Source organism: Bos taurus, chromosome 13 (genome assembly GCF_002263795.3).
Source record: "Bos taurus isolate L1 Dominette 01449 registration number 42190680 breed Hereford chromosome 13, ARS-UCD2.0, whole genome shotgun sequence".
Taxonomy (NCBI): Eukaryota; Metazoa; Chordata; class Mammalia; order Artiodactyla; family Bovidae; genus Bos; species Bos taurus.
Genome location: NC_037340.1, coordinates 32,137,975 through 32,150,671, shown reverse-complemented (window position 1 = coordinate 32,150,671; position 12,697 = coordinate 32,137,975). Strand labels below are relative to the sequence as shown.

At 39.0% G+C, this 12,697-nt stretch overlaps 1 protein-coding gene and 1 non-coding gene across 3 annotated transcripts in view; both read right to left on the bottom strand.

Annotated features, from left to right (window-relative positions):
• STAM (signal transducing adaptor molecule) overlaps positions 1-12,697 on the bottom strand; it is a 63,330-nt gene that overhangs the window by 12,003 nt on the left and 38,630 nt on the right. For both annotated transcript variants that reach the window (XM_010811112.4, NM_001076842.1), the window contains 7 exons: positions 12,339-12,531; positions 9,829-9,923; positions 5,961-6,049; positions 3,702-3,789; positions 3,205-3,259; positions 2,556-2,709; positions 508-677 (listed from right to left, as the gene is read on the bottom strand). In XM_010811112.4, coding sequence (XP_010809414.1) covers positions 508-677; positions 2,556-2,709; positions 3,205-3,259; positions 3,702-3,789; positions 5,961-6,049; positions 9,829-9,923; positions 12,339-12,531 — 844 coding nt within the window. The remainder of the gene's footprint in view (positions 1-507; positions 678-2,555; positions 2,710-3,204; positions 3,260-3,701; positions 3,790-5,960; positions 6,050-9,828; positions 9,924-12,338; positions 12,532-12,697) is intronic.
• On the bottom strand, positions 11,889-11,974 carry LOC112449449 (small nucleolar RNA SNORD62). The gene has a single exon (XR_003038014.1). It is a non-coding gene; the product is annotated as a small nucleolar RNA SNORD62 (small nucleolar RNA).

Genomic DNA, 12,697 nt, shown 5'->3' with positions numbered 1-12,697 from the left:
TTTGTATAAAATGTTAAATTACAGTTATCAAAATAAACTTAAGTTTCATTAAAGTCCTTAGCTAATATCACAGATGGGAAGGAATATCAAAAATACCTAGCTACAATGTTATGTGGCAGCCTGGATAGGAGGGGAGTCTGAGGGAGAACCGATTCATTATAGGTCTGGCTGAGTCCCTCTGCTGTCCACCTGAGATTATCACAACACTGTTAACTGGCTATACCCCAATACAAAATAAAAAGTTTAAAAAAAAAAAAAATGAGGTAAAATCACAATCCAGCAGTTCAAGGATCAGTAGGACAGAGGACTGGCATGCTGGCTGGCACTGCCACGCTGCAGGGGGTCCCAGAGAACCCACTTGCCACCACAGACAGGGCTGATCTTCTGCTATCAGTGATGACACCCATCCTGCATTTTTTAAATCCATTTTTCATGATTACAGACGATCGACGGCACTTGAGGGTTTCAACAGTGCTACCCACAAACAACAGTCAATAATCAAATTACCTGGGGTAGGAAGCCTGGGCTTGCTGAGTAGGAAGGGCTGGGTTTGCAGATGGTGGCACTGCTCCTTGGCTGAGGGAAGACAGCTGCTCTGGGGGTAGGCTGTAGCTCTGCAGGTGGCTCATCTGGGCGCTCCCTGCGACCAGGTAAGCACCACTCTGAGGAGGGTACACCTAGAACAGTTTCACATAAAACATGTTAGGTTCCCTCTGATTTTAACAGGCATGCTTTCAATTACAAACAGAACAATCATATCTCCGAAATCCTTTAAGTTACTTCTGCTGTCAGGCATTTGAAAAAATTACTTTTCAGTGACGTGGGCTTCTGATGATTTTTGTTCTTAGGTAAACAATAGCAAAACTCATGTTCCCCTCCATACAGAAGCAGTAAAGAAACTTAGCTTGAAATCTGATACTGATATAATCTCTCTTTCCATGTTGATACTGTATCTCCCTAAAAGGAATCCCTGACTCAATGGACATGAGTTTCAGCAAACTCCAGGAAATAGTGAAGGACAGGGGAGGCTGGCATGCTGCAGTCCATGGGGTCACAAAGAGTCACATGACTTAGTGACTGAACAACAAAGGGATCCCCCAAAATGCTTAAGAAAGTGTATTTGAATTCACTGTTTTACAGCAACAGTTCACACATACCTATTAGAGATATACTAAATATTTCCTAATTACAGTTTATTGAACACAGAGCAAGCTAAGCTACCCTTCAAAGCCTGCAGGGTCAGCAGACTTTGTCAAGGGCCCAGACAGTACATGTGTCAGACTTTGTGGACCACATGGTCTCTACTGGCACTACTGAGCTCTGCTTATAGAGAAAGCAGTCAGAAACGATGTAAAACCGAAGAGAATGGCTGTATTTCAGTAAAAGTTAAAAAAAAAAAAACCAAAACAGGTGTAAGGGCTGCATTTTTGCCCTTGGGCCATTGTTTGTGAATCTCTGCATCTAAAAACTGTATTTGTTTTAAGCCAGAGAGATTAAGGTCTCAAGTGCCTCCCAAATCTTAACATGCATAATATTCTAATTTTCTGTAGTATTCATTAGATCCTTCCATTTCACATGTTTGAAAACTGTTCAGGGAGTGCGACTCTCACTAGCTGTTACTGTAAGACGGTAATACCACCATCAGGACACAAAACCACCACCATCTGAGTGCCTGTGTTAAAGCCACAAGAGACCGTACTACACACAGAATCCAAAAGGTCTTCATTGTAAACACAGCTAGTCCAGTCCTCACAAATGCAATTGTTTGTACTTTGCAAAACCAACAGGAAGGGGTTCTGTTTGTCTGTTGGCTCGTGCTGGTATCATGACTCATGGGTATGTGCTGTCCAGCCCCACATTTCTCAGGTCTGGCTGCTCTTCTTCAGGGTTCTGGCCCCTCCCTGCAGAAGTGCACCTCACCAAAAAACAAAAAAAACTCACCTGCACAAAGTTTATGGTACTCTGTGTGGATAAAATATGGTGTCTGGCGAACTGCTCCCTACACCTTGCACTTGGTGAGTTTGTGGGAAATGGGCTCTGGAAACTGCTGGTGTGACGAGTTTTAGGGGCCTGTGCTGCATCACACATGTTCCCATGTAATGGAACAGAAAAAAATTCAGATCAAGGCAGCTCACTGTAAAACTGAAAATGGGAGATACTCACAAGGACTTAGTAATATTAAGAAACTGTACTCAGACAAAAACTGTCCTTCTTAACCAGAAAATTAGATGTGAAGCTTTAAAAATACATAGATGTTTGGATCTCACACCTGGATTCAATATGCCTGGGGTACAGCCAATGCGTCTGTATTTTTTTTTAACTTGATGGTGACTGATGTGCACTTCTGCATAAATATAATTTTTTTGAACAAGAACTATCAGTATAGTTAGCATACTATACATTGTATTTGTCAATTAAAAAATCTTCTAAACTTTCTTTTTACTCTGAACATTACTATTGGGAAGTTCCACATTTTATAAAAACATAGCTATTTCAAATAATCTCAAATATATTTGAAAATTTTAAATGAGATGCTTGAGCTTTTAAAAGCTTACCTGAGAACCAGAAACTCCAGATGACTGAATATAATACTGCTGATTCTGTAATTTTGCATACATGGAATACATGGGGTCTTCATTCATTAACTTGGTATACAAGGACAGGGCTTCCATCACTTTCACATTCAGTTCTGAGAGTTCTGAATGTTTTCTGAAATATTATACAAGAATGTAAAACATCACTGCTATTTAAATGTTCTAAGTAATAAGATGCATCTCTTATAGTTTAACTCCAAGGCAACCAAAAAAAGATTTAGGTGTTGTATGGGTAAGATTTAGGTGTTGTGTGGGAAGGACTTGAGCTTATTGCACTTGACTTTACCTCAAAGTATCTAGGTTTCCCTCATTAGTAACACATGGGTCATGTGTGGGGCTTGATGATGCCACTAACAGCAAATATGATTACAACAGTTAACCCTTATTAAAAAAAAGGACTAACATCAGAAAGTCACACAAATTCTCACTTTAAAAAGGGGGCGGCAGGGACAGATGGGTCTAATTTTGATTCTCACATCTAATGGAAAACAAGTGAAAACTGGCATATCTGTAAAAACAAAATAAAAAGGCATCTCCATTCCAAGATGCAGCTTAGAGAGCTCTGTAGAGAAGAGGCCATGCAGCACAGGCAGCACACACACGGTCTTACCTATCAATATCCTCCAGCTTCTCATCAATGAGAGGCCCCATCTGGTGACACATTGCTAAGATGATGAGATGGAAGAAATGTAAGACAATGCAGCAAAAGACAGCAACTCTCTAAAAGATGTCATTTGGAATAATAAAAATTCTATCAATTAACCTCAGGCCCACAAAACCCAAGACTGGTTTTCCTGAATAGTTATAAAATCAATACTTTTGACTGATTGCATTGCTGTCAGAAAACTTTAGTACCAATCTTCATTTTACAACATTTTAAAATGTTGAATAAAATATTTACTTTGGGTAGAAAAGTATAAAATTTTGAATTCTACCAAAGGTTTAAACTGCATGTAAACATGAGACTGGTCACAGAACAGCAAGAAATGTTAACAGTTTTTATATCGTCTTCAATTCTATTTAATAATAAAAGCACTCTGTAAGAGAACATTAGATATAACCCTTAATTATTTTTTACTTGCAAGGTAAATGGAAAACAAGGTTTACCTTCAAGATGAAGTAACTCTGGAAGATCTGGTTGATCATCACTGGGATCTGTACTTTGCAACATCTGTAGCAACTGGTCCATTTTATCCTACAGGAATTAAACAGTTAATATAAAAAGCAACAAATCACGCTGCCACAATGACTTCTCACTTTGTTAATTAGATAATGGATGAACTTATAATTTACAGATATGAAAACTTCAATTTTGCTTTAATGTATTTACTATCCATGTATTTTCTTTACTACCATGTGAAGTCAGAGTCTTGAAACCTATTTCTTCTTGTTTTTGAAACTGATAACAGAAACTCTCTTAAATAAGAAGAAATACAGCAATATTTAAAGTTACAACATGTGATTTCATTAACCTCTTATGTCATGCTAGTGGATTTCCGTCTCACTTTGTTTTGGAGCATCGGTAGCCTGGCCACGGTGACAGGTGTACCCTATCAAGCTGGCATCATTACTTATGACTAACAACTTGGTTACTACTTCTCCACTGGGGAGAATACAGCAGCTGTTTTATAAGGCACAGCTCAGCTCTATTCCAGCTGTTCCTCTTCTAAGTCACACCAGAAGGATTTATTCTACATTCTCTTTCCACCAATGTTTCAGTTTGTCACCAAAAAAAAGGAGGATGATTTGTGGTTTCTCTATTCTCCTGTGTGAAAGGCTGGAAGGCATCTCAAAGCAGTGACTCAGATCTATTTCAGAATCTTTTGTTTTAGACCAACAGAAATAAAGAAGCCATCATGACATAAACACATGTAAGCATTATATTAGCAGAGATGTATCTATATGTAAGTTTAAAAAATCAAAATATAGATCTCCTGTACCAAACAATATTACTATAATAATTGCAAACTTTTCTCCATTCATGGTTTTGACAAGGTTATACTACTAAGCATAGCTACTTAGGTAAATTATTTAAAGACTATCAATTCAAAGCAAAGTTGTTACATAAACCAAAACAAAACTTTACAGTCTGCACAGAAGGAGAGTAGTTTGAGAGATAAATTAATCACTGAGTGAAAACGACACAAGTATATTAAAAAAAACTCTCTTGAAGTCAAAGAATTTCATATTCTGAAATAGATACTACTTTTCAATGTAAAAGAGTCCTAATTTCATTTTAAGTAGTCTAAAAGAGAAGGCACATGTCAGCAAAGTGTCTGAAGTCAAAAAAAGAGAGGGGTAAAATGAGAGTCAGCTAACATGTGGGTAACTTCTGTCCTCTTGGTTTACAGAATTCTATACCCTATTTGAAACTATCTATTAGAGAAATGAGGTTTCTAGATAGACCCTACATGCATTTTCTTTATTAATATTTATTTATTTGACTCTGCCAGATTAGTTACAGCACATGAGATCTTTGATCTTGTTGTGGCATGTGGGATCCAATTCCTGGACCAGGGATCAAACCTGGGCCCCCAGTGTTGGGAGAGTGGAGTCTTAGCCACTGGACCACCAGGGAAGTCCCCACACATTTTCTGATGTCGTGCTATAGCCAAAGCTGACTTTCCCTGCCCCTATACAGGCTCTGGCTCTCAGCACAGCCTTCAAAAGAGTGCTCTTCGAACTTTAGTCCTCTGGCTCCCTCCAAACAAGGCTAAAAATCTACAAATCCCTTCACATATTTTAAACAGGAATTCTCATTTTTCATCATTAGTTTAAAATGTTACAAAGGATATAACTGCCAAAAAATTAACTATTGAGATTTAAAAATAAAGTCAAGGACGTCAGTAGCAGTCCAGTGCTTAGGACTCCACATTTCCAATGTAGGGGGCTTGGATTTGACAGCTGGCTGGCAAACTAAGATCTCACATGCTGTGCAGTGCAGCCAAAAAGTAAAAAGTAAAGTAAATAAATAATAAAAATAAAAGTCACACATTCTTTTGAAATTATTCCAAAAAGTCTCATTACAATAGTGTTTGTAACAGCAAAAAGAAAAAAAAAAAAAGAAAACCCACAGAGAAATGAAAACAACCGAACTGTCCAACAAGAGAATGAAGTCATGATAAACCCACACTATGGAAGATTAAGCAGGAAGTTAAAATGAGAAGGGACAACTATACCTACGACATGGCAAGAAAGGGACTAGAGAGGAAATTTCCAGGAGAATTTTGACTTGGTCTGTATTATTTGAATTTTTGTAACAACAATATACATGCATTAATCAAGGACTGAATTTTTTAGAGAAGAGAAGAAAACCACTTCAACTTCAATATCAAGTAAGGTGCTCTCGGGCAGAAAGTCACTTACCTCATCAATGTAGGCTGGTTCTGGCTCTGGTTCTATCGTTTCTACCTGAACTTCATCACTAAATTGTACCGTCTTCTTCTCTGTTTTAACTGAAAAACATGTAACAATTATCTTTTCCATATCATAAAATTACAATTTTATCTTAAAGTACTTTAAGTTGCAGGAAAGAATCTAGGTGTTTCCTATATTCTTTTCAATCTGACAGACTCAATTTAAGGGATACACCACTAGCAGATTAAGGCAGTAATGACAGAACAATACATTATGAAACTGCGTAAAGACTTCTTAATTTTCTCTTCTAAAGATTATATGTTTTCTATAACAGATACTTCACTAAAAATAAGAGCTACATCTCTGGAACAAAGATTAATCACCTATTACAAATGAGAGTTCAGTAAACTGCTGCATGAAAAGCAAAGTTTTACAATGGTATAAATGAACTCTGCTATTTAAAATTAATCCTCTTTTCAAATTACCAGTTCTTTCAAAGAAAAATCTCCGCTTTTCCACAGGCCATACTCTTTCAATATAGTGAATTTGGGAAGTGAGCTGTATATTCCCTGCACACCACTCAGACTTTTTTTTTTACTAAGGGAATGACATTTAGGCCAGTGGAGAACTTTACAAATGGCCTTGGCAGGGATCTGAGTTTTTCCACTAAATCAGTCTGTATTTTTTTTAGTTACATTATTCTTTGCAATGAAAGGGTGGTTACTAAGGGATCTGCAAACTAGAAGTACATATTTCTCTTGCTCAACAAAGCAATGTTTAAAAAGTATTCAATATATCACTAACTAGCAAGTATAAGGTTATCATTTCCACAGCGACTGACTTTCTCCAAAGTAATACTGAGAGGCACATACAGCCTTAAAGGAATGAACTTTCTTTTGGGATCTTTTTATCCATGTATCAATATAGTTGCCTTCCCCTGTGGCTCAGTGGTAAAGAGTCCACCTGCCAATGCAGGAGACACAGGTTTGATCCCTGCGTCGGGAAGATTCCCTGGAGAAGATGGCGACCCACCCCAGTATTCTTGCCTGGAAAATCCCATGGACAGAGGAGTCTGGAGGGCTACAGTCCATGGAGATGCAAAGAGTCAGACAAGACTAAGCATCTAAATAACAACAAATCAATGTAGTCAAGCAGTATTCATAAAAATTAAGACTCAAGGTGGAAAGAGGGGGAGTGGAAAGGTGCAGAATTAAGAAAGGAAAATAATATTTATTAAACCACTAAATGTGCTTAATGGAATACTGCATTTCCCCCAATGAGTCTCCAATATAATCCTCTAAGATATACCCACCCTGTGAATGAGGTCAACAGTGGCTTAGAAGGATTAAAAGCAAATCAATGGCAAGGCCTGGACCTGAATGCCCATCATTCTAGCTGCACTAGCCCACACTACTGGAATCCAGCCTGTGACTTTACTCTGAGAACAGTAAGTCATATCACTTATATATCCTATATTGGACTTCCCTGGTGGCTCAGACGGTAAAAGCGTCTGCCTACAATGGGGGAGGACCCAGGTTCAATCCCTGGGTCGGGAAGATCCCCTGGAGAAGGAAATGGCAACCCACTCCAGAATATAAATGGAAAAGAGTTTAATCTCCAATAAAGGAATATATTCATCCCACAGAAGTCACAATAAAGAAAAAGTCTACACACACAAGAAATTTCAGCTTATTTCACTTTCCCATGGGAGAAAAAGAGCCACCCGCTATAGATATTTCCACTTTTTATCCTGAACTATAGACACGTAGAGAGCTGGGACAGCCCTGCAAGGTAGATTTGCCATCCTAACAGCTGGCCGTGCACAAGTCTGCAGTGTTTTTTCTCTTAGGGGCTAATACTATTACTTTGTTTGCGTGCATTATGTTTGTGTATTATGTGTCACATGTGTATAAATATCATACACACACACATATACACGTATATTATAAAGTCCTTTCACAGAATCTTACTGACTCTTCAAAATGTAAACAAGCTAAGTAGCTCAGGCTACTTCTCATTAAGTGAAGTGGACCTCTATTTCCTCATACAGAACAATACTACAAGGATCTTGCTAACACTCCTTTTCCAAACTTGAGAACTATAACTCCATTACATAAGCTCTGATGCTCTCTTTTAGGTGGTCCAGAGTGAAACACATGAAAATAGCTAGAAAATTCATTTTAAGGCTACCTTGCTATGTGACAGGGAAGAAGGTAAGATGGCTACTTTATCCATGTGACATACTGGATCTCATCTGGAATGGACATTCAAGACAATTCTATCCAACAACTAACTCAACATAAACAAACAAAAACAAAACAAAATCAGAGATTAAAAACAAAAACAAAAAAAACCTCACAGCAAAATATAGAAAAGTTCACCATTATCAAAATGCGCACATTATGCACTGCCATTTAAACTAGGTTCTACAACTTGTTCTTGAGTTTAACAAAAAAGAACTTCATAAAGGAATGGGTATCGGAATCTGTCTGTATTAAAGTGACATAAAACATCCTGAAAATAACTATGAAACGGCACTGTTTTATCCAGGATCTGTAATGTATGCTATTAAAGCCTTCTCTTGAAAGAAAAGCATTTCTGTATTTTCAAAGAAAAGTGTATCTTTACTAATACATAGACACTTATTTATCATTTATTGTATAAACATTTATACAGTCTGTATTCTGGATACGGAGAAGGCAATGGCACCCCACTCCAGTACTCTTGCCTGGAAAATCCCATGGATGGAGGGACTGGTGGGCTGTAGTCCATGGGGTCGCTAAGAGTCGGACACGACTGAGCGACTTCACTTTCACTTTTCACTTTCATGCACTGGAGAAGGAAATGGCAACCCACTCCAGTGTTCTTGCATAGAGAATCCCAGGGATGGGGGAGCCTCGTGGGCTGCCGTCTATGGGGTCTCACAGAGTCAGACATGACTGAAGTGACTTAGCAGCAGTATTCTGGATAAGACTCAATACCAAGTACTGCTGTAAATAAAACAACTGAGACAAAGATCTTTTCTTAAAATTCTCGTAAACTGAAAAAGACCAAAGCAAATGGTGATTTATAACTCTCTTTGATCTCTTCTATCTGGCGTTACAGAAAGATAAGATGAGCTGAGACATTTTGCCAAGATAACTAACATACAAAAGCCCTTTAAACTCAAAACATTTCAGTCACTAATAGAAACCTTTCTAGATGAGAACATATTTCTGCTTCCTTAAACAGAGGAAGAATATGACTTACTCCTGATGACTCAAACTTATCATTAGGAAGATTCATCACAGTATTTTGTGGAAATACAGTGGCCCACCTACCAACATTTCGATAGGCTACTGGCAGTTGACATCTCCTGCAATGATTATGCCTGCCAGTAATACCACTTTTCCTCCTTGGCCCCACTTTTTAGTCCGTTTCTCCTTGTCAGCAAAGCTTTGGAAGTCAGAAAGTACTGACATGGTTAGGTATGGTTCCTTCTGAATATCTGACATTAAATGTAGGAAAGCCATTAAGTTGCTTAGAGGCTACTGCTGCCAGGTTTGAGGCTGGACACTAGGGAAATGAACTAACCTTAGAACAGGAAGAAATCTCCACAAGGTTACACTGCATTTGTTGCACTATTGTCAACTGATGATACCAAAAATACAAGATTAAATTCTACAACATTTAATTTGCATTTCTGCAATGACAAATAAATACACACACACATTTTTTTTTTTTCCTAAATAAAAGTCTACAGCCTGATAAACTGACTGGGGAATTGCATTTTTAATAAACACCTTGGAGGCTCTAACATTTGAGAATTCTTGCTCCAGAAAGCTGAATTTTAGAGAATTAAGGATTACTGTCCAGTGACAGACCAGAAAATACTTACTCATTTCAGGCTCAACAGTGAGATCTGCAGTCACAAAATTTGAAGGGAAGAGCCCCATGCCTTGATGGGTTTCCCCTTTCCACCAGTTGGGGTCACTAAGAGGAACAACAACAAAAAAAGAACACTTTACTATAACAAAGAATTCTTATTTTTATTTATCTTTACCTTTTATGGTGTTTAACTTATATCATTACCAGATGTGAAGCCCACAAGAATCCAACGAAGGAGGAAATGAATGTAGCATTATTACAAATACGAGATGAGGTCTCAGAGAAGACATGAGACTCTAAACACAGTTCTTTTTCATATTTTGGAAGGCTAGTAAATGCTCTGAGGATCTAATATAAGGCTCTGAACTCTCTCCCCCGCAAAAGACAGATCCCCAGACTTAACTGTCAACTTCAGGACTTCTCTGCTGGTCCAGTGGTTAAGAATCTCCCTGCCAATGCAGGGGACACGGTTTCAATCCCTGATCCGGGAAGATCCCACATGCAGCAGGGCAACTAAATCCACATGCTGCACTAGAGCTCTAGAGCCCACGCTCCACAAGAAAAGCCACCACAATGAAAAGCCCACACCCCGCGCTACAGTAGCCAGACCCTGCTCGCTGCAACTAGAGAAAGCCCATGCGCAGCAACGAAGACCCAGCACAGCCACAAATAAAAAATTAATATTTTTTTAAAAAACTGTCAACTTCAGGTGGTTAATAGGCTCCAGTCTAACAATTTTAACAGGATAGATGGTAGACTCTGAATCCAGACCTCCATTCCTAAATCAGTGTTCTCTGTAGCACACATGAGCATATAGTCCATCCACAAGAGAACACACATGATAGTAACATCACGAGGAGCACAAAATGTTCACAAGGAACACAATCCCCAGTGCATCCCCACACTCACCACTGGATCCCCAGTGCCTAAGATAAGGAAAGCTGCTGCTGCTGCTGCTAAGTCGCTTCAGTCATGTCCGACTCTGTGCGACCCCATAGACGGCAGCCCACCAGGCTCCGTCGTCCCTGGGATTCTCCAGGCAAGAATACTGGAGTGGGTTGCCATTTCTTTCTCCAATGCATGAAAGTAAAAAGTGAAAGTGAAGTCGCTTAGTCGTGTCCGACTCTTAGCGACCCCATAGACTGCAGCCTACCAGGCTCCTCTGTCCATGGATTTTCCAGGCAAGAGTACTGGAGTGGGGTGCCATTGCCTTCTCAAAGCTAGCCAGCACTCAAGAAAGATTTTTTGAATGAATGAATGATCAAGGTTTCGGGCAACTTCCAAATAACCAGCTCAAACTACTTCATTTTCTTTCACTCAAGAAAACATACTAGTACACAAGTGTGATAGATACTACAGGAATAATCTTAGATCTATTTGAATTGACCTTCAAAAACCACTTGCAAAAAATTTTAGCACTTCATTATGAGTAACAATCACCAGCAGTCATTTTCAAGTAAACATAAAACTGTAGTAAAAAAGAGATACACTGTATCATCTCCCTGATGATATAAATTACTTCAATATTATATATTTCTTCTTTTTTTTTTTTTTCTGGACAAGGGGCATAGTCAGGAGGATGGCACGCACGTCCGAGAGCAAGCCTGAGTTGCACTCCAGGGTCTCTCATTCCAGACGAGGAACCAAGGCCCTCCCCCAGCAGGACAGATTCTTGACAGACCAGCAGGAGAAAAGAACCACAGGCTGGCTGCGGGGGTCAATGGGAGGGAAAGAAAGGTCAGCGAGGCCCAGAGACCTCCTCCTAAGTAGTGACCCAGCGAATCCCCCAGAGAGGAGAGCTGGAGAGCAAGGGTATCTTTGTGTCCCCTTTTGTGGCACAAAAAGGCAGGAGTCCTTTATGCTTTGCCTCCAAAGGGTCTGGAAAACAACCAGGGTCTGGGGCTTAGGGTTCCCAGCATCTTTGGATCCTTCTGAAGCCTGTTATGACAGGACGAGTCAGGGACCACCAGGCCCAAGGGAATGCTCCTAAAGGCTGGAACGAGGTGTGAGAGAGCAGGGAGGTGGGTCAGGAGACCCTCAGGAGCAGGGTCTGGGGGTCACCACGTGTGGTCTCTCGGTCACGTTCCTCTTCATCTCCCTGCTATTGAGTCCACAGTGGAGGGTCAGAAGGATCTATTGGAATCGCATCACTGAGACTATATATTTCTTATAAATTCCATAAATGCATATATGTTTAGTGTATTTTCTAAAATCTTAACTTTTTTTTACTAATTTAACAGTGTATAGTATTAGATAGAACCAAAAATGAACAGAGTAAACTAGGCCTCCAAAACAAATAGAAAGCATTTAAAGTGATAGATGAGAAAAAAAATTAAACTATAAAATACAAATCTCAACAGTATGACACAAACAAAGCAACCGACTGTCTGTCCTACAGAGAAAATACCTGAGTCAATATTTGATTTTATTATGTTTGATAAGGCAGTCAGCAGGAATAAATGAAACACAGAATATATTATGTATCTTCAAGTGAGTATTCAGCTTAGTAGTAACCATCACCTGTCATCAAGAACTGTAATAATTTCTCCAGCTTTAAAAGTCAGTTCATTATCTTCAGCAGCTTCAAAGTCGTATATAGCACGAACTTTCCGGCCTTCATGTTGATGGTTAGTTAAGAGGTTGGATGTGCTTGGATACAAAGTGGAAAGGGTGGTTGACTGCTGCCTTTGTTCCTTCAGGGACAACTCAATGGCTGGAAAATAATGAGTTTAAAAAAAAAAAAAGACCCAAAATGTTAATATACCCAACAATCCTAAGAAGTACAAAAAAGTATCTGAGGGTAAAAAGTATTCTTTCAATAATGTAGTGGGAAGCTAGCACATATCCTGATATAATAATAGTGAACAAAAATAATGACA